General features: G+C 36.8%; 1 protein-coding gene across 6 annotated transcripts in view; it reads left to right on the top strand.

The window, feature by feature from the left end:
* The window catches only part of Dlg2 (discs large MAGUK scaffold protein 2), a 2,003,181-nt gene that overhangs the window by 425,565 nt on the left and 1,552,156 nt on the right, over positions 1-25,460 (top strand). The window contains exon 1 of one of the 6 annotated variants that reach the window (XM_085841525.1): positions 9,175-9,672. The exons of the other annotated variants lie outside the window; for them this stretch is intronic. Within the exon in view, the coding sequence (XP_085697651.1) occupies positions 9,643-9,672 (30 nt within the window). The 5' untranslated portion in view covers positions 9,175-9,642. Of the gene's footprint in view, positions 1-9,174; positions 9,673-25,460 lie in introns of those variants that run through there. 6 annotated transcript variants of the gene reach the window in all.

The raw sequence follows: 25,460 nt of genomic DNA, 5'->3' as shown, positions 1-25,460 counted from the left end.
TAGCTCTAAAGGAAATAAAATCATGTCTTTGTATAAAAATAAATGGAACTATAGATCATCATTTAAAGCATCATAGTCAGACTTACGAATAAAAACAACACCTATTCTCTATCTGATGAGGACATGAAGACAAAGTGGGACTTCTTAGGGACATGGGAGTAGAAATGAGAGAGGGGGAGGGGGAGGGGGGAGAGGGACTTAATATAATCAAAGTTATAGGTTTGTATGAAAGTATTGGTACTAGCTTGTCTTATGTCAGCTTGACACATAAACTAGAGTTAAAGAAGGAACCTCCACCATAAGATGTGGCTGTAAGACATTTTCTTAATTAGTAATTGATGGGGGGAGAGCCAAGTCCATTGTGCATAATGCCATTCTTGGTCTGGCAGCTCTAGGTTCTACAAGAAAGTGGGCTGAGGAAGCCAGTAAGTAGTACCCTTCCATGGTTTCTGCATTAACTTCTGAGTCCAGGATCTCGCCCTGTTTGAGTTTCTGTCCTGTCCTCCTTCAATGATAAACAGCACTGGAGAAGTGTAAGCTGAATAAATCCTTTCCTCCCCAACCTTATGTTGGTTATAATGTTTCATCACAGCAATAGAAACACTAAGAAAAGTATCATAATGAAATTTATTACTGACACATAGTAATGCAAAAGAAAAAAATTACTGTCACATACAAAATTATCATTCATTGAAGCTTGTGAACATTGTGTCAATCAAAATAATCTGGCAGCAAAAAAGACTACTATATAATTTTACTTATATAAGGAATATAAAATACTCAAACTCTTAGAAAGAAAAGGTGACAAGTGGATTGCTTATTGGTAAGGGAATTGATGAGGAAAAATTAGTGTGTCATGGATAGAGAGTTTCAATTTTAAGATAAAAGTTTTACTGTTAATATATGTAAGACTAATGAACTCTACACTTAAATGGTTGAGAATGTAAGTTTAATATTTTATGTTTCTAGTAAATGATAATATTAATGCTATGATTCTGAGATACTCTACATGAAAGAAAGAATTGGAAAGAATAACATAATTAGATAATTGTAAGTAATTTTCTACATATACTTTCAAAGTATATTTTCAAATTTCCTAGTGCCCACCTTCTTATGGAGGTATGTTCCATTTCTTGGTATTAAAGATCTATTACTATATATAAGCTTTGAAGATTAGGTTTTTGTGTTGCCAGCTGTGGCATATTCATAAAGCCATTTCAAACTAATCAATTACAACACCCACAAATTTATTTAGAAGATATTACTGTAGAAACAAAAACACCAAAGAAACTAGATTCTATCAATTTAATATATCTGTAACTAGAATTTTATTATTTTCTGTCTCTAAAACACAAAAGAACATTTGCTCATATATGGCTCATGTAAAAAACAAACCACACAAATTTTATTTACTACCTGGATCAATGAGTTCTGTGCTACAGAAAGAACAAGAGATCACTATAATACATGAGATGAAATGGGACTTCATGTCAGTTTATCATGACAAATGCTATTTTATTCAACATTTGTCAAGAGAATGTCTACCATGCTGGCTAAAAAGCTCAGTAGTTATATAAATTTGTATGAGTCAATTCTTCTGGGTCTTAGATTCTTTTTAGTTGTAAACATATAGCTAATTTGCTTTTCATGAATAATTAATGATACCACATATATGAAAATTCTTAATCATAGCTTACTCAGTAAGAAGTTAATGTCTTTTACAAACTATATGTCTGATAAGTAGCTAGTAGTCCAGCATTTATAGACGTTTCTCATGCAGTTCAATAAGAAATATGATTGGAAAATAAAAATAAATCCATTTTCAATAGATTTTTCCCCCAAGAATTGTAAGAGCAGTCAACAGGTAGGTGAATGTAAAGATCCTCACCACTAATTATTAAAGACAATGGAGATAAAAATTACTTTGAGAAACCATATGCCACTTATTAGAATGGATACATGGTTAAAATATGAAAACCATGGTAAGTAGTACATTTATTGAAAACTTCCTTCTCAGCTGGGAGTGTCTCTGAGAGATGACTGAATTTTGAGAGTGCTCACCTCATAAGTGGGTAAATTCAGTGATGAGGTCATGGATAAACTAGCTATTGAGATCTAGTCAGAGAAAGTAAGTGCCTCTAGTCATGTTGTTGAAGGGTACACCTTGCTCTACTCCCCTCGTTTTGTCTTTCTCTGTTTTCTGGCTGTTTTGGGTGAGCAGCTCAGTGCTATTGTGAGCTTTGTGCCATGGTGTTCTGTCTCACCACAGGCAAGAGAGAAACAGCAGAGACAAGGCCCTGATACTTCTGAAACCCTCAGCCGAAGTAATTATGCTTTCTTTTATTTTGATTTTCTTAGGTTATTTTGTCACTATCATATAAAATTAACTAACATGGAGAGTTAGGCTAGCTATTATCAAGAAGTCAAAAGCTAAAAAAAATATTAGTGTGGATTGAGAGAAAAGTAAACTGTTGCATATTACTTTAGGAATGTAAATGGTATAAGTGGTAAATAAGGTAGTAGGGGACTTACCAAGGAGTTAAAAATGAAATGGTCTCATGACCAGCCGATTTCCTTTTTGCAGATTTCCCTAATGGGAAGAAGATCAGCACCTCTCAGAGAGTTGTGCACCCTTTGTTCAATGTGCACTGTTGACAATAGCCAAGAGATGGAAACAATCTAAGTCCATAAACTGTCACGTATATACAGTGGTGTTTTATTCTTCTTTAATGAAGAATACAATCTTACAATTTTTTGAGACCCATATGTAATGTTTTAGGAAACATTACAGCAAGTGAAATAAAACCACCACAAAGAGTAAGGCACTGCATTCATCTTATTATATATGGAACTTAAGATAAAATTCAAATGTAAAAAGAGAAAGAAAGAGACTAAAATTGAGAAGAGGGTAGGGGGAGGAAATGAGGAAGTGTGGATCAGGGATCACAAAGAAGTAGATATAAGAAACAAGTTGAAGTAATAAATTTGTGCATGCTGTATATGTGATTAATGTACATTGCAGACACAGAAAAACAATAGGGGACCTGCCTCTCATGAAGAACTATTTGCTGTGGTAGATTCAGGAGAGGGAAAATCATTGTCTTCAGTTGTTGACCTACTAGTGATGACATCAGGCTCCAGTGAATAGTTAGAATCCATTGTCACACAGGTGGCCATGGCTAAGCTAAATGGGTATAAAATATGACCAAAGCTCATGGTTCTGAAAAAAGAGATTTGTAAAGATGGTGGAGAGTTTATGGGAATAAGAGCGAGATAGGAGAAGGGGTGTGTGTGAGAGAGACGGGGGGTGGGGGGGAGAAATCAATGTATATTTTATATATATATACAATTGTCAAATAAAATTAATATAAAAGAAAAAACATAAGATGATGCCCCTTAAGCCCCCTCAGTATAGTAATCATATCACCATCTATATGTCCCTTAACATTGTATCATGCACCTTAATTATATACAATAGAATTTGTTTTAAAAAATAAGAGGTTAATGTTGAACCTGAGAGTATGTAATTTTACTTATTTGTAAATATTGTTAATAATCTAACCACTTTCCTAGATTCTCTGTCACCTAGGGTGAGTTATATATACTTAGGGACACTCTGTTTCATAAGATGGAGATTATATTCCCCTTAGAAATAAAAAATATGAAACCATGTGAATTTACTGATTCTGGATTTACATTAAAATAAAAAGCTTCTCTCTGATGCATTTTGTCCATCCATTCAAAAATTATCTAGATAGCATGCTGTGTTCTAAATATGGGTGAAGGTTCTTACTTTTACAATACACTTTGTAAGAGTGAGACACTAACAGGAATGTAGGGAATAATTTTAAATTGTGATCCTTGATATGAAGGAAACAAACTGGCAACATGGAATGACAAGGGATAGGAAGGAATCTAATTTAATTAGAGAGGGCAGTTTGAGATGTTCTTATTTGGATGGTAACGTATGTACAGAGACCTGTATGACAAGGAACCAGGTATGTGAGGATGCAGTAAGACAGTTCTTGGCAGAATGAACAGCAGATTAAATGCTTTGAAATACTTTATATGCTGAACAGATAATAGAATAGTCTGATTAGGATGTGAGAAGGTGGGGAGTGGGAAGGGCATTTAGCAATGCTTTGGAGGTTATTTATATTAACTTAGAAGTAAAATTGCTTTGCAGATGATACAGCCTTGGAGATTTGTGGCTTGCTTGCAATTATTTAGATATTTGGAATCCCTCCAGTCAATGCATAGTATTGTATAACAATAAGAGAACTTGAGCCTCATAAAGAACGTGCTTATTGTTCAGCAAAGTTTATAAGAACTTGTAATTTGTTGGAGATATGTAATTTAGTTGAATGTTTTCACCTGTATTGTTAGACCATTTGTGATTATTGAAATTTTGAGTTTTCATAAGTGGTTAAGATTTTGCTAAAAAGAGACCTACAAACCATATGGTTATTGATTAACTCGGTTCCAAGTCACATTTGTAAGCAAACTGGTCTCATAGTGTCATCAATTCAAGTGGAAATGCTAAAATCTCCAATTTCTGTATTTTTGTTATAATTATTGTTTGTAATAAATTTGTTTTTTATATTCCTTTTTACATAGGTTCACAATTGACTTGAATAGAATGTGCATAGCATTCTGTTTTATATTATTGTTTAATTCTTTTTGGGATCCTAGTGTACTGATTTTTTTTTGTTCATAATAGACACTCATTGGAAAACTCAGTTCTCCAGTTGATCCTAATTTTCTACCTGCCTCTGGAGACTTTGGAAATGAGGGCAGGCATTTTGCCATGACCTGCCTGCAGTCTATTTATTTTACTAAGCTAACAAGCTTCGCAGATGTCATTTGTGTGCCTGCTGTCCTGGGTACATGAGGAACTGACAGGGATGGGAACCCAGGTGGGTGAATTGATTCTGCTACTTGCATTGGAGCTAATCTTTCAACTGTGGAGTTCACTCCTTCCTGCATTGCTCCAAGGTCCCTTAGAAAGTATAAAAGGCTTCAGTGTGGAAGCCAGAGGCACACCTATTTTTATAGTGTGATCCTAGGTTATTAGTCTGCATTGAATCCAGGGTATGAGGGGCTGAAGAAGGCCATTGAGTATCTACTTACTAGGTTATGCCAGGGAGGCAGGGGCTGCCCAAGCATTTGAGATATGACAAAATGCAAAGAGCGCAACTCTGTGTTGGAGTCATTTGGATTCTCTGTCACCTAGGGTGGGTTATATATATACTCAGATATTCTGTATCATAAAATGGAGATTAAAATCCCTTTTGAAGGCCTGTTATCATTACTAGATATTATACTTATAAAATATCTGCCATAGTACTTAAGATAAAATCCACTTTACTGATATCATTTAAAGTGTATCTGTTAGTATGGTCCCATTACAAGGGCACAATGTCTTCTTCCATAGTTCCCCGTTACAGTTGTCTTCATCATCCATGGCCATTGCAAGCTATGCTGGATAAGGTTAGAAAGCACTTTTCAGTGGAAATGTTACTTTTTCCAAATACTTTTACTACATTTGCCAACCTATTTCTTCCTTACATTTATATGAGTACGCGCGTGTATGTATATATAATTATTATATATTATATGTAATATATTCATACTTTATCTGTGTATGGCTCACGTATGGACAAGGTTGGACAGTGTATCTGGAGCTGCCCACCTCTTGAACAGAATAACTATGCTTTTCCTCCACGCCCAGGGGTGGTGGTAGTGGTGGTGGTGGTGTAGTATTTCTTGTAAGTCAAGGACTATGCTAGGTACTAGCAATATTTTTAAATCTGCCCCTTAGACTGTGTTTCTAACACAATAGACTATGAACATAGTTTGCCTTTATTGTTTCTTAAATGTATTTTTGAGACAATGAAATAAAAAATATGTGTTTTGGTGGTTAAAGTATAGGTTTTTAGTGGAAGTAATTTCTAATAGTAATATCCTAATATCGAACTATGAATCAATATATCCCTGGCATGATATCAACCTTAAGGAATGTCAAGTAAAGCAGTTTGCAGGATATAGCTTTATACCTTGCCAAACAGTTCTTGTGAAATCACAGGTTCAATGGGGTGCTATGTCTATAGCAGAAAAGTGCTTCTAGCCAATGCCTTGTTACATTTAAAAAGAGTTTTTCCCTTGAGGCAAATCAGTGAATTATATATCATCTTTATATCAAGAAAAATCAATGGAAGGTTAGGAGTAAACAGAGTGAATCCTAACTGGGAGCAGGCTTTCAAATGTAATGGTGCCGGGAGAGATTATCAGTGGTTCAGACCATTGGCTGGTCTTCCAAAGAACCAGCTGGTTAGATTTCCAGCATCCACAAGGTAACTCACAACCATCTGGAACTCCAGTTACAAGAGATCTGACTCCCTCTTCTGGCCTCCAGGGCACTTCAGGCCCATGGTACATAGATATACATGCAGGCAAAATACTCATACTCAGATACACAAAATAAAATAAGAATATGATGCATTTATTCAGACCATCATAATACAGACTTTATAAAATTAATCATCTGTTCTGAATACAAACTAGTATATATATATCACCTGCACACTTTGTAAAGCATGTGATATGTTTGTACTAAATTAACATTATATAAATAATACTGCATTTTTTTTTCCCAAGCAGAGACAGGATGTTCAGTTTGTAAAATGACTGCTCTAAACAACTCTAATAGAATCCCACTGGATGTGTTTATGAAGCTGATTGTATAAGGCTGTACAACGTTATTGATCCATACCTTTTTCAAATATAACAGAGGACATAGGATTCTTTTTCCTTCCAACTCCTAGTTAAGTTTCCTGGGCTCCCTTCCAGAAAGCCTTCCTGATTTCTGGGTTAAACGCCTCTGCTTTACGAGTCCAAGATAACTGCTCAAATCCTTACACTAACAGGACTGCAGGGTTTGACTTGCTTGCTTTTGTTCACTGTGAGTCTACACATCAGTAATTTCTTAGGTATATTTTTTGAATGGACATGCCTAGACCAGATGATAGGAAGATAGAATAAAAACCAAGTTTGAAAACTAACTATAAACAGCTCAATTTAATAAATGATAGAGGCATAAATCTATCAGCCCTCCCACTAACTGTATGTGCCCTAATGAGCGACTTGGAAGTGCCTACAGAATGCCAGACTGCTGTTAGACTAGTTGCCTTTCATATTTTCAGACTCTTGCAGTTCAGAAAGCATTTTCATTGCGGTCCACCACAGTCAGAAGACAAAAGACTCATTGGGCTCCCTCACCAGTTTTCCCCAATTCCTTTCCCACCTGCCTCTTTTGGAAGACAGGATGCACTTCCAAGCTACCTTTCTTCCACATTCTCTTTCAAACTTCTGGCTATCTCTATTCTAATATGATGAAGAAAGGCATGGACTTAAAAAAGTAAGAGACATGATCTTTATTGTTAGCATGGAAGTTGGCTGCACAGTTCTTTGGAAATTAGTTAAAACGTGTCTTTTGTCATCCTTAAAGCGCTAGAGGAAGCAAAGCTAACTGTTTCCCACATGAATGACAATCAGAATTACATACATATTAGGTGATCCACCTGCACTGGGGAAGCGCTCTGGTACCCAGGGATGCTCAAGGACATGCTTTCCTCCTCGAGGATAAGCTTAGGGCATATGAAGCTAAATTAACCACTGAAATGAGCTAGCAAATGAGGAGATCAAGACGTAAAATGATGCTCCTATAACCTTTTCCTATCACTGAACTGTAAGATAGTTACCCAATGAATAGTCCACAGAATAGGCTATATTTGTATTGCTTAATGTGGAAATCATCTGAAGTTTATTACACCTGTAGGGTAAGAGTTCAGAGAAAATTATTTCTAACCATAAAATATTTTTGAGTCACTTTAAAAGGTTAGATTGAATTGAAAGCCAGGTGTTTCTTTTCATCCCTCCCCCCCACCCCCAACACATATCTGATTTGCTATGAACTAAGGAAAAAGAATCTTTAAAAACAGCACTCCCATTTTGGGAGAATAATGACACGTCAGTTCCTGACACATTCATCTATTTAGCAATCTGGAGGTTATTGAGGTTTGAACTTGAATAATTCATGAAAGGTAGGAAGAGGTCTTAAGACTCTTATTGAAGTGCACCTTGTTTAAAAAAAAAAAAAAAGAGGGTTGGTAATGAGGGATAAAGAGGCAAAATATCTTGACCAGTAAGTTGAAATGTACAGGTCTCTAGACATTTCTTTTCAATGTGGCTGGTGGTCTAGGTGACTAGGAGTTTTGTTTCTAGTGAAAGGTGTGTGTGTGTGTGTGTGTACCATTCTTACTGATCCACCAAATACTTTCTTCCTCTTTTTGAGTCCAGCTTGCTCTTTGCTGTCTCCTCTCTGTCTTTGCTGTCTCCTCTCTGTCTGCCTCCTCCCACCCTTGGTGCCCTTACCCCATTTCTCTGAGCTCCACTGCCTTAGGTGGTTTCTTCCCAGGGGGTGGGGATGGCGATGGAGTGGAGTAAATTATCCGGAGTGATGCTTGTCAAGTGCCCCAAACAGCTTCACTAGGAGAAAGGGGGGTGCTTGCGGGAAGGGGAGGGTTAATCATTTGGTTGTTAAAATGCTGCAGAAGGGAGCACAAAGCTCCGCCCACGTAATAAGTGCCTGTAGACAACCAGGCAGGAGAGAAAAGTTTGGGAACAAGCTCATTTCTCTCTCTCTCCCTTTTTCTCGTAATGTAGAACTTTTGGTAAACACATTGAAGCTTCCTCCCACCTCGATTTTATAATATACTTTCTTGTTCAAATACTCCGTCGTTTGCTTACTGGTGTATGCGGTAGACCACACGTATGGCTGCGCAAGTGGAAGGGGAAATTGGATGTTTTTCCAAGTCAAGCGTCAAAATCTGCAGCCTCTTTCTGTACCTGGCCAGCTTTTCCTTATCCAGCTGTTAGTCATTTGTAAGCAGCCGCCCTTGTAATCGCAAGTGAATTCAACTGTGATGTATGCAGCACCGCGTGCACCGTTGCTTTCCTTCACATCCTTCTAGTCATTGAGGCTCCCGGGAATCAAGCTCATAATAAATAGCTTTTTATTACCCAAAGCCGCTGTTCTGGCAGCCGAACGACAGTCCTTTGATAGATGGGCCGGGTAGTTTTTTTGTGTTGTGCTTACTCAGAGTTGTTAGCAGTAAAGAGAAGGCAGCAAAAGGGGGGTACTTTGGCAAAGGAAATCTTATGAGTAGAGCGGAGCAGCAGATCAGAATTCAGAAACAAGAGCGAGAGCTGAAGTGTGATTCTCGGGCGGGCGCTTGGTCTAACACTCATCTCCAGGATAGAGCAGTGCCGGGCACTCGCGTCAGCCCTGCTGCCCTTCTCGGAATCCGATAAGAGATGATGCAGCCTTGGAGCCCAGCAAGCCACCAGGAAGTTTTGCCGGATCTGATCCCTAGGGGATTTTCCCGTTCCTAGGAGAATCCTGCTTGCATTGAGCTGTATGGAGGGCTCGAGTTTCCCATGAGGGGCCCCCCTTGGGAAAGCCTTCTGTTCAGAATCCAGACTCTGCTTCTCTCAGTGTGCTATTTACCCAAAGGCTTTTCCTCACCTTTGCTGATTTGCTGGTGTGATTTCCATGCACTGAGTCCTGTGTAGGGATCCAGGATGGATTGCCTGTGCATTGTCACCACAAAGGTAGGCTAGGAAACACAGCTGTTTCGTGCAGCATTTTTTTTTAATCTATTATTATTCCGGTCCTGTAATTAAACAGCTCTGCTAGATGCTGTCAGTCCATAAGATAAAATGATTAGTGTAATTTACTTTGCTGGGCATGTTGTTCCCTAAGAGGGTGTGAGGGTCTTGTCTTTTTGTGATTTCAACTTCTTAAAGTGACAATGTGTGTTTGTGCAAATGAAAGGAGAATGTGTATGTTGGTTTTTTTTTTTTTCCTTTTCTTTTCTTTAGTGGCAGGTTTTGCTTTTTCATCTATTTATAGCTGGTAATTGAAACATCTCTCATAGTAGTGTAGCTCACTCATCGTTTTACCATACCATATCTGGGTCTTTCTAGGTGGGCTAATTAGCTTTTCATTTAAAAACCGTGTCTCCTATGCTTGAAGAAGCCAATCAGCTTTACCGTGGCTTGACATATTGTTCCTGATTGGAGAATTCTGATATTCTGCATTTTGGTGATTTCTTTTAAAGAAAAGAAAAAAGACCTGAGGTAAAACAAAAAAAGTACAATATTTAATCTTTGATTGAATCTGTTTTGACTATAATCAAATAAATTATTTCTACAATGAGATACAGAAATGAAAATGGAACAAAATTACCCTTTTCGTGGAGTTATTTACAGAAAATTAAAACTTCCAAATTGATTTTATTCTGTCATCAATTCTAAATAGCATATTAAAAGCACTTAAATTCCATAATCACTAGTTATTTGGAAAAAGTTATTTTTATTTATAAAACACTAATTAAAAGACACTCATTGGTTTATTTTTTATTATGCATGAGGGCATACCACACGTTAGCATTAGCCATTTCTTTTAGTTTGTCACACTGATTAGACACCATTAATATGAAAAAATAAATACTCTAGTATGAAAAACTCAGTAAGTGTAGATCTCCAGTGCTAGTATGCTAGTCCTAGTAAATTTTGAAGCCACTGGTGAACTTCTACAATGTGTCATATTAAATAGTTTCCCATTTACAGACCCTCTCATACTTGAAGCTTCATCTTCTAGAAATTCTTAGGCATCTGTCCTAAAAGTATTATCTCATGGAAAATTAGGTTGATAGTAATAGATTTAATGCTTGAAAATATCTAGTTGGAGAAGTTGACAGACTTCCAGATCATGTGAAGATTTATTTTACTTAAATTGCACAGTGTTTCATTTTGTTTTTACTGTAAAGTCAGATAAAAACAAACAAACAACAGCAAGCAAACTAAAATGAAGGAGAGAACCAGAAAATGTATGCCCTTATGGAATCTAGGAAGGAGACAAACATGTGTATTTAAGTGTGTTTATCCTAAAGTGTGGAACTCGGGGTTATTTTTCATGAAAGAATATTATTAAATATCACCAACATGTCTTTCATAAATCTTAATTATCAAGTCATAATGATTTCAGATGCTCTTAAACACAATAAATATCCATTGGAAAACTTAGGAAACAGATGTCAATTACAGGTCAAAACTGGACATCTTTTGCAGTGGAAGAGGTAGTTTAACACTAAGATTCAATTTAGATAACATAAAAGAAAATATGTGACCTATATTCAGTTACCAAGGTATTGATGGCCATAGATACTAGAACAAAGCTAAGATTTTAATCTGTCTTAAATGTAGTAAAAGTCACAAATATCAGTATTACCATATTTTCATTCATCATGCGCATTATGTTATTCAACAGGATAAATCCTTGAGAAATTTCATTAATTTTATGAGGTATATTTGATATTAAATTATCAAGTTCATTCTTAAGTGTCATTTCTATTATCTTTAAATGACAAACATATTGAAACAAAGTTGCACTACACTGTTAACTTGGTAAATTGGCATAAAAGATTATGATTAAGACTGTCTGGTAGACTTTAGACTACAAATCTGACCCATTTAGCCTACTGCCCCCTAAACTTTAATACTTCCCCCAAGTGGCCATATATTATGGTTGCCCTTGATCCAAGTGGCCAGGTACCAGGGATGCTCTTGCTCTGCTCTTCCTAAGATCCCTCTGCAGAAAACATGCCAACAATTTAGAAGTTTTAAATACATCTCAGTTCAACCCAACCTCCTTTTCAAAACTTCATCAAGTCTACCTGCTAATCCACTTTCTTATGCAGAAAGTCCCTGTAAGCCTGGAACTATCATCTCTCCTGACCCTTCTAGACTCTATTTTATCCATGGAATATCTACACACTCTTTCACTAGCTGTATGCTAGCATCTTGGTTCATTATCATCCTCCTGTCTTGGCCCAGATGGCACTATGAGATGCTTAGACTCTGGGAGAATAACTCACTCATATCTTTGCTATGCATTCTTAAGGATAAGCTTTAGAGTAGGATGAATGAGATGAAAAATTGTAGAAAGTCTTCTGAGAAAATAACCCTACCATGCATCTTGCTCCACATAACTGCTTACCTAGCATTGGAAGGTTCTACTGTGCTTGGACTGATTTATAGACACTCTCATGCTTGAAGCTTGATCTTCTAGGCCAGTAGGTCAAATATGCACCTCAAAACAGATATTTTGGACACAAGAATCCCAAGGTGTTTTCAGATACTGAGGCAGCTAACTTTCATTAAAGGGTCAAGTAATTATTTTGATCATTTCTGACCAGTTAAAATTATATTCTTTTGTCACAGATAATACTACCAGGAAAGACAATCTGAATAGCAAGTAAGAATAGCAGAGCTCTAGAGTAAGATTTGGATCTGAATGTTCATTCTGGACCTAGCTTTAAATTTTGAGTAGGCCATTAAAGATATCTATATTAGACTCCATTTATCAGTCTTTGAGAAAAGAGATCTACGAGATGATGTCATGAAGTTTTGAAAATGCCTAAGGTTAAAAAGGATTTAGGTAAAAGATAATTTATTCAACAACTAACAGTGGTGCTAACGAATCCTTCTATTTCAAGATAACCAGTGAGGAAAATGAGATTGTCGAATTATTAGATGCAATGTAGTAACAAATGTATTATGTTTTATATAGTAGGATTTCCTAAATATGCTTTGAATAACTTAAATATAATACTATTGATAGCCAGTATATCAGAAATGTTATGTTAGATTTTATTAAGACAAAAGCATGCTATTTGATGATTGGCCAAGGGCACAGTTTCTCTAGAAAGCAGGCAGAGTATTCTGCACTAAAGTAAATGAAATAAAGTAGTCCACACAAGTCTTGTTTTATACTGTGAATTAATTATCAAATACCATATGCAAGAACATGTAGAATTTGAAATAACAGAAGAAAAGTGAAACTTTGAGAAATCTAAGTAAATCTGTTCTTTGTAACATTGGGAACCCAGAGAGATATGTAGAAAGGATGGCAGTAAATATATGTTATTGTGTCTCTGGGGTGCTTCATTCTTTATTTCTGGTCTACTATTATTGTAAAATGTATTATCTCTGCAAATGACAGTATTCAAGCTCATGAACCATTTTAAAGGCAGTTGTGGATGGATTGTGTCTTCCTTTTATCCCAGTTGTCCATTAACCATAGACACTAAAACAAGTTTAAAAATAATCTACAAATAAAACTGCAATATGCTATGTTAAATTTCTGCTGCGATTTATTAATAAAGGTATGATGATGCCATTAATTTTTAATACATTTAACAGGTTAATGGGCATATGAAATTCAAATGAGAGAATGGAAAGTGGAATGGGGCAGCATAAAAGAAGGTTTTATTGATGTTGTTAAGACTACATCTGCTCTGTAATATGTCCCTCTCTACCTCTGTCACCTTATAGTCTCTTCTAAGAATTAAAGCGACAAATAAATTCACTTCTAAGAAGAAATAAATGTTGTTGCTGGACATTTAAAATAAATTGTCAAGGGTAGCATGTTATTATTTATTATAGCTCTACTAAGAAAACGTTGCATGGCATTCTTTTAGAAATGAACTCATAGTCAAAAATTTTGCAACTATGGTTAGGCAGGAAGCTAAAATAATTACTTTATATTTTACCACAGCTTTATGTAGCAAAAATGAAACAAATCACCAAGGCAACAAATGGTTTTCAAAGTGGCCCTGTGTTCATAGACAAAGCTATTTCTTCATGCAGATGTACGATTGCATCTGCTCTCCTGTAGCAATCCATCCATTCATTTTTCCTTCTCAAGTGTTTGTTGAATATCTACTGTGCAGTTGTATACTCCAAGGTGTGGGGATAAAATTAACAGTCTCTTCTCATATCATTTAGTGTAATGGGAAAACTGTTAGTTTTGGAAGTAAAGTAATGTGCAGTAGGTGGGTGAGTGTGAGTTGTTGTGGAAATGGGTATGAGGACACTGGACCAAGCCTATGGACTTTTCTACTGCATGGGTAGGGATAGATATCAGGAAAGCTTTGAAGGAACTGTACTTCTCTCACTTCTAGAATTCTAGTACCTACCATTCAAATTTGTTTTGAGGATGCTGAGAGTTAAACAAATGGATTAACCTTTAGCAGCACATGATGCCTTGGAATACTCACACCATGAGTATAATAGCTTAATTTTCCTTTCAGTGAAGTAAGCCATCTAAAACCATGCCAACAGTGTCAATCTGAAGAAGCCTGTATGGTATCACTCTATGGCAGTAAGGCAGTTGTCCCACTTCTAACCATACTGCTATTTTATTTTGAATTAGAACTTGATTTGCTTTTTTTCTTTCCCACACTTTGCCCTATGTTTTATTTTCTAATGATTTTCAAAGTGCATGGATAGGAGAGTATTTTAAAATCTATGCTACTTTTCCTGCTCTTTATTAAACGAATGAACACAAAGCAAGGATAGCATTTGTGTTCCTGTTGTAGGAATATTTGCTAATTCTGTCCAGATAACAGTTAACCTATCTTAATTTGACTTAATTTTCAGGTGTCACACTTTTCCTAAAAAGTATGTATTTTCAGTGTACAGTCATTTTTTTATTTCTACCTGTCATAATAAATAATTATGGACTTATTTGTATGACCACTCTTCCTATCTCTCTCTTGACAAACCCTATATGAAGTGAGGGATATTATCCTCTTTCCTTAACTTTGTATATGCAGTGCCTGGGACTTGAGAGGACCTGGGGTTTTACTAAAACTCATTCACTACTCTCATCCAACCAGGAAAGAAGTGAGGTCAGTTTACACAAGTAAGACATTGTCATGGTAGAGGGTTGAACTTAGCTCTTTAATACCTGCCAGTCTAATCCCTTTCTTGTCTCCAGGTTCAATCACATTGATATTATTCAGTAAATCATATTCTTGATACCATACTTTGGATTATGTTCCTTTTCAATCTAGATATTCAATAGCTTTTAAAAAATGGTCCAACTGATGCTTAACTTAAAATTATTTCCAATTAGTCTATTTGTACATATTGTAGTATCTAATCATAGCCTATTTCAGTAAATGTTTAGGAATAAAATAAAATCTCATTCTAAAATGATATCATCTGTTGACAAAACTTCAGCAAATCATTTTCCTGACAAATGACCTCCAGGATGCTATTTTGCATTGGCTCTTTTTGATTCTGTGACTAGAAGTCAAAGGTTCCATAAAGAATTATGAGCTTTAAGAGACTGTCCTTTATACAAACTTCCTGAGACTAAAATTTAAATGTCAATTAACTTCATGACATACAGAAGAATTCATTTGTGTCCTTTTACTACTTATTCTTTATTTTATCTGAATGTTTGTAGATACTGTTTTCTTAAAGCTGATTACTCATGATTCCAACTGCCTGAGAGACCTGTCTCATTGCATTTATATATGTCTCACCGAAGGCAATTTTAGAAATAAATGTGCATCATGTCAAGACACAGAAGACCAAATATTGGGTTTTCTATGTGTGTTAGTAAACTTAAGTCATTTCAGTTTATTCTCTCTGACTCTTAGTTTTGCAATTCTTATCAGTATTAAGTCCATTAGATTAGGAAAATAATATAGGTTTATCAGTATACTCCATAGGAGTATTGTATGGAAACAAATACGTTTATGTATTTGAAATAATATGAAATATTGTCTACATAGAAAGATGAGTGTAATTTCTGAAAAAAAGGAAATTCTAGTTTAAAATTTGAATTTTGCTTTTGAAACTTTTTTCCCTTGAGAATTGATTATTTTCTCATACAATATACCCTGATTATAGTTTTCCCTCCTTATATTCCTCCCAGTTCCTTCTTACCTCCCCTCCCCTCTGGATCCACTCTCTTTTTGCCTTTCATTAGAAAAGAACAGGCTTCTAACATAACAATCAAATATGACATAATATAATATGATTAAGCAAAATCTTTCATATCAAAGTTTGATATGACAACCCAACAGAAGGAAAAGATCCCAAGAGCAGCCACAAGGCTATTCAAGAAGTTTTAGTAGCCATTAGCCATACTAAGTTAATGTCCCATAAAAATACTATGCAGAAGGTCTGATGTATACCCATGTGGGCCCTGTGCTTGTTGTTTCAGTCTGTGAGCTCAAATTCACATTGCTTATTTCATTCAAGAGACCTTGGTCTCCTGGTGTCTTTTTTTCACCTTTGGCTCCTTCAATTTACACACATACTCTCTCTGTACATTGTCCAGCTGTGAGTCTCTGCCCTCACTCTCATGTGCTGCCAGTAGAGAGCTCTCCGATAATATCTAGATAATGAATTGATATGAGTATAGTAGAATATCATTAGGAATCATTTTACTGAATATTTTCTTTTTTAAGTTGTGATTGGTTTTACACTGGGGCTATCTAGTCTTTCATTCTTGATTACCCAAGCAGTGTTAGATATGTTTTTTTTTTTCTCATGGGGTAGCCCTTATGTCAAATCAAACATTAGTTGTCTACCCTTACAAGTTATGTACCACCATTGTCCTAGCATATTTTGCATGCAGGACAGATTGTAGATCAAAGGTTTTGTGGCTTTGTTGGTGTCCAGGTTTTTGGTAGCTTTTTAGTAGTCTATGGAGTACCTTCCCATACTATGCACCATAGAGCATACTCAAAGGATACTCTATCCAACAATAAAGGCAGTTGCTCAACCATGTTCATAAGAACTTTATTCATAATAGCCAGAAATTAGAAACAACTTAGATGTTCCCCAATAGAAGAATAGATAAACAATATGTGATACATTTATATAGTGAAATATTACTCAGTTGTTTAAAAATGATATCATAAAAATTGCAGGCAGTATGTGGAATTAGAAAAATAATCCTGAGTGAGGTAACATAGAGCATAAATACAAATACGATATATACTCACTCATACTTGGATATTAGCCACTAAGTAAATGATAACCAAGCTATAATCCATAGACCCAGAGAGATTAGAAAGGAGGAGGGGTCTAGGGAATAAACATGGATGTCCCTGGGAATGAGTAAATAGTATATATTTTAAGGGTAAACCAAGAGGCAGATGGGTTGAGGGAGGAGAGTATGGGGAGAGACACTGGAATTGGGGAGCATTGGAGGGGTTGTGTGAAAACACAGTGCAATAAAAACTTCCAAGAATTTGTGAATGTGATTGTAATGAGGACTCGTACTTATAGTAGATATAGAATCTTAACTGGCTGTCCCTTGTAGTCCAGCAAAGCTTTCAGTGGTGCATCTGAGTTGTACTCAATTGAGTTGTTGGCCAAGAGGGTCTCATGAATTCATTTTAATATCCATTAGTATTAAAGTAGGGTGGAGAAAATGAGAGCTGTGTCTTTATGTGTTATAACTAATTTTGTGCTAATCGTAATGACATAAGCAAATTGGCCTGACTTGCCCATGGTCCCTCAGAGAATTGACTGTGGAGCAGTTGGACAATAATTGTCATGCAGAACTGAATTTATCTTAAAAGCAGGGCAGCATGATGAATGACAGTACAGCCTTTAAAGTTAGATTTCTTATGTACTATATTGGTCCTCCTGTTTATTAGCTCCCTGGTTGGCAAATATTAATTAATTAACCTGTCTTGATATTCTTATTTATTTAATGAAATGATGCTTCATGTGGTAGCTACACTAATCCATGCATGTGTAGTTTTATTAATTGTTCACATTTTCTGGGATGATCTTCATGAATCTCTACACAAATCTTTTCCTTTTAAGTTTTCAGAACTTTCTCAAAGTGGATTAGATTAAGCTCAGCATTCATTTCTTACAAAGATAGTTACCAAGTGTACACTACGTGCCAGCTATTATTCTGAGCTGAGCAGAATAGAGCAGTGAATAGAACAGATGAACCTGTGCTCTCTTAGAACTTATATAATGGAGTGGAGATAGAGACTTTCAGGGAGTGTAGAAGGAACAAACAGAATCTTAGCTGTAAGAAAAGGAAATAAAGTGAAATGTAGAATAAAGAACGAGTAGAAAGAGGCAGAAACTATTTTAGACAGGATAGACAAAGAAATAGACTCTGAGTAAGCTCTTCAGACTTAAAAGGAACAGGTTTGTGTGGCTATTGGTGAAGAGCATCTCTGAGAAAGTGAACAATTACTACCAGTGCACATGCATGGATTAGTGTAGTTAGTACACATTGCAAAAGAACCAGCACATTGCAGGTACTGGTGTTTGCTCCTCCTTTTCTTCCTCCTCTTTTTTTCTCCGCCTTCTTATCCTTCTCCATTACATCTCTCCTATTCTTCTTCTTCCTCTTCCCCCTCTTTCTTATCTTCTTTTTCACATCCCTTTTCTGGGAATCTGATATTTAAGGATCAAAAGTCACTGAGATCAGCAATTCAATTCGCTGATTACTGTTCTACTATCATTTTCTACTTCCAAGGTGAAATTGAAAAATTCTTTGATATTTGCCCTTCTCTGCTATTGTGCATTCAAAATTAGTAACAGATTAGAAACCCAGGGCTATAATCCTCATTTTTATTATAACACTCCTTCCTGCACATACCCATTTTTGAATCTTAACAATTTGATTGTTTTGTTTGTTTGTTTTTTGTTTTTGTTTTTGTTTTTGTTTTTGTTTTTGTTTTTTGAGACAGGCTTTCTCTGTATAGCCCTGGCTGTCCTGGAACTCACACTGAAGACCAGGCTGGCCTCGAACTCAGAAATCCACCTGTCTCTGCCTCCCAAGTGCTGGGATTAAAGGCGTGCGCCACCACTGCCTGGCAACAATTTGATTGTTATCATAACTTTTTATAGAACAACAGGTTTTGTGAGAAATTGGTTTGACGTTAAATTATAAAAAAAAAAAAAGTCTTAGAATTTGGATTTCTGTATACCCAGCAAATAAGCTGGAACAAAAACTTCGAGGAAAAGGTTTGCTCTCTGTAACCCATTAAGCATAAATCACTCTCTTGTCACTTGCTCAGGTGCCATCATTAGAAAAATGAGAGTTGTCCCTTATTCTTTTCCCTTTAAATTCCAAATAGCCCAACTCCTATCCATTTGGCTTTCTTTATCGGTCCTTCATTTACTTCCTTACAAGGATCTGTTTGTGTTCTCCCATGAATTTCTGCAATAAAATCTGCTTATTATATTGCCCTTTCTATTGTCCAACCTTTACATATTTTCAATACTTTTTAAGGAACCATCCATAATACTGAAAATGTGTATTTAGTTCACAATGTGACAAAAGTTTCAAGGTTTCTTGTCCCTATTGTTTTGTTATTTAATATGGTGTGTTTACCTCTTAAATAAAATATTTCCTCAGGAAAGGCCATCCAGAGATTGCCCCATCTGGGGATCCATCCCATATACAGACACCAAACCCAGACACTATTCTAATGCCAAGAAGTGCTTGCTGACAGGAGCCTGATATAGCTGTCTCCTGAGAGGTTCTGCCAGATCCTGACAAATACAGAGACAGATGCTTGCAGCCAACCATTGGACTGAGCATGGAGTCCCTGGTGGAGGAATTAGAGAAAGGACTGAAGGAGCTTAAGGGGTTTACAACCCCATAGGAAGAAAAACAATATCAATCAACCAGACCCCCCAGAGCTGTCAGGGACTAAACCACCGACCAAAGAACATGGAGGGACCCATGGCTCCAGCTGCATATGTAGCAGAGGATGGTCTTGTAGGCATCAGTGGGAGGAGAGGCCCTTGGTCCTGTGAAGGTTTCATGCCCCAGTGTAGAGGATTGGCAGGGCAGTGAAATAAGAGTGATTGGTTGGGTGTGGAGCACTTTCATACATACATACTACAAGCAGGGTGTAGTGGAGTGGGATAGGGGGTTTTCAGAGGAGAAACCGGGAAAGGGGGTAGCATTTGAAATGTAAATAAATAAAATGTCCAATTTAAAAAAAAAAAAGGAAAAAAATCCTCAGAGATCATTGGATTTTAGAATCTGAAGACCCAAGTTTGTTTCATCTCACATTTTAATAAAATCTCTAGTTAGCCTTTGTTTCAGGTTGAAATTTTCAGGTGAAAATTTAGAAGCACTGTGCCACAGGACAACGTCATGATTGCTTGGGTAGGCACAAGTGAGCCACTATATTCTAACCCTTTCGTAACTTTCCTATCTCAAATCTCATCATCTTCTAGTCTTTAACCAACTACAGCAAAGGTTCTCCTAAGGTGCCTGACTTCCTCCGCTTCTGCAGCCTCTTCTTCATCCTTGTCCTCTTCCCTCTTCTTTTTAAATGACTGTTTTAATGAATTCTTGGAATGCCTTTTTAACACCCTAGCCAGATACTTGCCTAATGTAACCTTTATTAACTTTTAAGTTTCACCCATGTGTTCGAGGTTCTTCCCCACTTTCTCCTCCATACGTTTCAGTGTATCTGGTTTTATGTGGAGGTCCTTGATCCACTTGGACTTGAGCTTTGTACAAGGAGATAAGAATGAGTCGATTTGAATTTTTCTACATGCTGACTGCTGGTTGAAACCAGCACCATTTGTTGAAAATGCTGTCCTTTTTCCACTGGGTGGTTTTAGCTCCTTTGTCAAAGATCAAGTGACCATATGGGTGTGGGTTCATTTCTGGGTCTTCAATTCTATTCCATTGATCTACCTGTCTGTTGCTGTGCCAGTACCATGCAGTTTTGTTTTTGTTTTTTTTTGGTTTTTTGTCTTTTTGTTTTCTTGGTTTTTTTTTGTTTTTTATTTTTGTTTTTTTGTTTTGGTTTTTTATCACAATTGCTGTGCTGTATAGCTTGGGGTCAGGAATGGTGATTCCCCCAGAAGTTCTTTTACTGTTGAGGATAGTTTTCACTATCCTGGGTTTTTTTGTTATTCCAAATGAATTTGCAAATCGCTCTAACTCTATGAAGAATTGATTTGGAATTTTGATGGGGATTGCATTGAATCTGTGGATTGCTTTCAGCAAGATGGCCATTTTTACTATATTAATCCTGCCAATCCATGAGCATGGAAGATTTTCCAGCTATACCACTCCTGGGTATATACCCAGAAGATGTTCCAACATGTAATAAGGATACATGTGCCACTATGTTCATAGCAGCCTTATTTATAATAGCCAGGAGCTGAAAAGAACCCAGATCTCCTTCAACAGAGGAATGGTTACAGAAAATGTGATACATATACACAATGGACTACTACTCAGCTATTAAAAATGATGAATTTGTGAAGTTCTTAGGCAAAAGGATAGAACTAGAAAATATCATCCTGAGTAAGCTAACCCAATTGCAAAAGTATGCACTCACTGATGAGTGGATATTGGCTCAAAATGTCCACATAACTAGGATACAATTCACAGACCACATGAAGCTGAATAAGAAGGAAGACCAAAGTGTGTGTGCTTTGGTCCTTCTTGGAGAACAAAATATACACAGGAGCAAATATGGAGATAAAGTGTTGAGCAGAGATGAAGGAAAGGCCACCGAGAGACTGTCCTGCCTGGGGATTCATATCATATACAATTAACAAAACCAGACACTATTGTGGATGCCAAGAAGTGCATGCTGAAAGGCGCCTGATATGGTTGTCTCCTGAGAGGTCCTGTCAGAGCCTTACAAATACAGAGGTGGATGTTCACAGCCAATCATTGATTGGGCATAGGGTCCCCAGTAGAGGAGTTAGAGAAAATACTGAACGAGTTGAAGGGGTTTGTAACCCTGTAGGAAGAACAACAATATCAACCAATCAGAACTCCCAGGAACTAAGCCGTCAAAATAGGAGTACACATGGCTCCAGATGCATATGTAGCAGAGGATGGCTTTGTCAGGCAGAGGTCCTTGGTCCTAGGCTCTATAGATGCCCCAGTGTAGGGGAATCTAGGACAGGGAGGTGGGAGTCAGTGGGTGGGTGGGAGAATAGCCTCATAGGAGCAAGGGGAGGGAGGGTGTGATAGGGTATTTCTGGGAGGGAGGGACAACTAGAAAGGGGGATAACATTTAAAATGTAAATAAAGAAAATATCCAATTAAAAAAAATAAAAGACTCACACACGTGTTTTGCAAATAATATCCTTGGTGATATGTTACCTACTGTACTGGCTGGTTTTGTGTGTCAACTTGACACAGGCTGGAGTTATCACAGAGAAAGGAGTTTCAGTTGGGAAAATGTCTCTACAAGATCCAGCTGTAAGGCATTTTCTTAATTAGTGATCAAGGGGGGAGGTCCTTATATCTTGGGTATCCTAAGTTTTGGGCTAATATCCACTTATCAGTGAATACATATTGTGTGAGTTCCTTTGTGATTGTGTTACCTCACTCAAGATGATGCCCTCCAGGTCCATCATTTGGCTAGGAATTTCATAAATTCATTCTTTTTAATAGCTGAGTAGTACTCCAGTGTGTAAATGTACCATAATTTCTGTATCCATTCCTCTGTTGAGGGACATCTGGGTTCTTTCCAGCTTCTGGCTATTATAAATAGGGCTGCTATGAACATAGTGGAGCATGTGTCCTTCTTACCGGTTGGGACATCTTCTGGATATATGCCCAAAACTTAGGATACCCAAGATATAAGATACAATTTGCTAAACGCATGAAACTCAAGAAGAATGAAGACCAAAATGTGGACACTGTGCCCCTTCTTAGAATTGGGAACAAAACACCCACGGAAGGAGTTACAGAGACAAAGTTCAGAGCTGTGATGAAAGGATGGACCATCTAGAGACTGCTGTATCCAGGGATCCATCCCATAATCAGCTTCTAAACGAGGACACCATTGCATACACTAGCAAGATTTTGCTGAAAGGACCCAAATATAGCTGTCTCTTGTGAGACTATGCAGGGGCCTAGCAAACACAGGAGTGGATGCTCACAGTCAGCTATTGGATGTATCACAGGGCTCCCAATGGAGAAGCTAGAGAAAGTACCCAAGTCGCTAAAGGGATCTGCAACCCTATAGTTGGAACAACATGATGAACTAACCAGTACCCCGGAGCTCTTGTCTCTAGCTGCATATGTATCGAAAGATGGCCTAGTCGGCCATCACTGGAAAGAGAGGCCCATTGGACTTGCAAACTTTATATGCCCCAATATAGGGGAATGCCAGGGCCAAAAGAATGGGAATGGGTGGGTAGGGAAGTGGGGGGCGCTATGGGGGACTTTTGGGATAGCATTGGAAATGTAATTGAGGAAAATATGTAATAAAAATATTAAAACTTAAAAAAAAAGAACTACATCATTAAAAAAAAAGGGGTGGGAGGTCCTTCGGTTCTATAAGAAAGCAAGCTGAGAAAGCCAGGGGAAGCAGGCCAGTTCCTCCATGGCCTCTGCATCAGCTCCTGCTTTCTGAACTGCTTGAGTTCCAGTCCGGACACCCTTTGGTGATCAACAGCAATGTGGAAAGTGTAAGCTAAACAAACCCTTTCCTCCCCAACTTGCTTCTTGGTCATGATATTTGTGCAGGAATAGAAACCCTGACTAAGACACCTACTGAGCTAGACATGTTTCATGTTCTCAGATCATTGTAAGTTATGTACTTTTGTTATTTGTTTATTTCTCATTCTACAATTCATTTTTATATGTGTATATCTCATCTTAGAATATGATCTCTGTGAAGACAAGGAAAGTTTCTTTCTAAAGTCATGTTCTAAGCCAACCACTAGCTTGGTATTGGGAGGTGTGCTAGATGTGTTGGTTCACTCATAAAACATTATAAAACCTGACAATTGGATCTCATTTATGATAAAGCATCTTATCATGGTAATAATTCAAGCTTCTTTCAAGTGTAAAGGTTGCTAGACATCAACTGTATGCTTTTAGTTAACAAAAACTAAAGCAGCCAAATCAGGCTTTGAGGAAAGATTGCCAACACATATCCATCTAACCACACAGTGATTTACTATAACATGAAGCTTGGTCTTGTTTTAGATGAAAATATTTGACTTTGTAGCACATATAAAATATATTTACCATAAATATCCTGTAGGGTTATAGTATTTTCATTATATAGCATCTCCTCTCTATTAAAAAATTAAAGTGGCCAAAAGCTATTCGATGTGAAATTGACAAATGGCTCCCTTGTGCCTGGGTACCTGTGCCCATCCTCACAGACCTGGGCATGAGGGAATTGGCTTAACTGCAGCGTACAAATGTGTTACTTTAAAGGCAGGTGTACTCCGTTTGTAACTATGAACTTGCCCAGGAACTCCTCACGGGAATTCTTCTGCTGCTTTTTCTTGTTTTGCATTTCAGAGAACAAAGTGGATCCGTTCCACTGAATGCTTTTATCTGATGTAACCATGAAAAGAAACCAAACTGGCCATAAGATAATCTTGTGACGGCTCCCCATCACTGACACAAGCACCCTACACAAGGGCCCTACATACCTGTTGTTATTTTGTGGTTGAGCTTCATGTAGTTTCAAATGTTTTATTGATAATATGCAGAGGCCCCCGAGAGAAAAATGACTAGGGGTAATCAAATAGTTTTACAAGAAGAGAAGCAGTCATTGGAGAATCTCTTTGAAGACCATTTAATTAATGTGAAAAAAGAACATTCAAAAGTCACTTTTAAGTTATAAATCATACTACTTATCTCCACTGGCAGCTATTTTTGGTTGTATGAAAACACACCAAAAAAAAAAGAAATTTTTTTTTAGCTGACTTCTCCAGTATTTCATGCTATTTCAAACAAAACTGGAAAGAAATTCAAATATTTTAAAAATACTTCATAATTTTTAAAAAAATATTTATTTATTTATTTTATGTATGCGAGTACACTGTAGCTGCCTTCATACACACTAGAAGAGGGAGTAGGATCACATTACAGATGGCTGTAAGCCACCCTGTGGTTGCTGGGAATTGAACTCAGGACTTCTGGAAAAGCAAGTCAGTTCTCTTTAACTGCTGAGTCATCTTTCCAGCCCCAATTTTAAAGATTATAAAGTAATTACACTTCTCCTGTCTCTTACCTCCTTCTAAATCTTCCCATATAGCCACCCCCCCACTCTTCTTCAGTTCCTGGGCACCTTCTTTACTGTTATTCATGCATATATGCATATGTATATATATATATATATATATATATATATATATATATATATATATATATATAAAACCTGCTCATGAGTTTAAAAACTTGAAACTCATTTCTTAAATAAGCTATGCATAAAAATGTTCAGTTTTACCCAAATAAATTCCCCATCCTTGTTTTTGTTATGAATCTCCTGGAGTTTCAAGCCATGGTATTTTTTACTAGTTCTTTTAAACTAAAACAGTCCTGAAATAATACACATGCAATTTACTTCACCATTGTGAGGTGCTATTTAAATCTAGGATTGATCTAATTGCTGGACCTTCATGGCTGATGGCTTGGTATTTTCTATGGTATCTCATCCACAAAAGCCTGTTCATTCTTTATCAATTAAAATTTTCTACAAATCCATAATTATAGTTGTCAGAAGACTGCATATATCCATCGACTCCACATTTTTGCC

The sequence above is a fragment of the Mus caroli genome, unplaced genomic scaffold, assembly GCF_978045245.1.
Source record: "Mus caroli unplaced genomic scaffold, Mus_caroli_1 scaffold_8, whole genome shotgun sequence".
In the NCBI taxonomy this organism is placed as follows: domain Eukaryota; kingdom Metazoa; phylum Chordata; class Mammalia; order Rodentia; family Muridae; genus Mus; species Mus caroli.
Note: the sequence above shows the minus strand (reverse complement) of the source record. Positions and strands in the feature narration are given on the sequence as shown.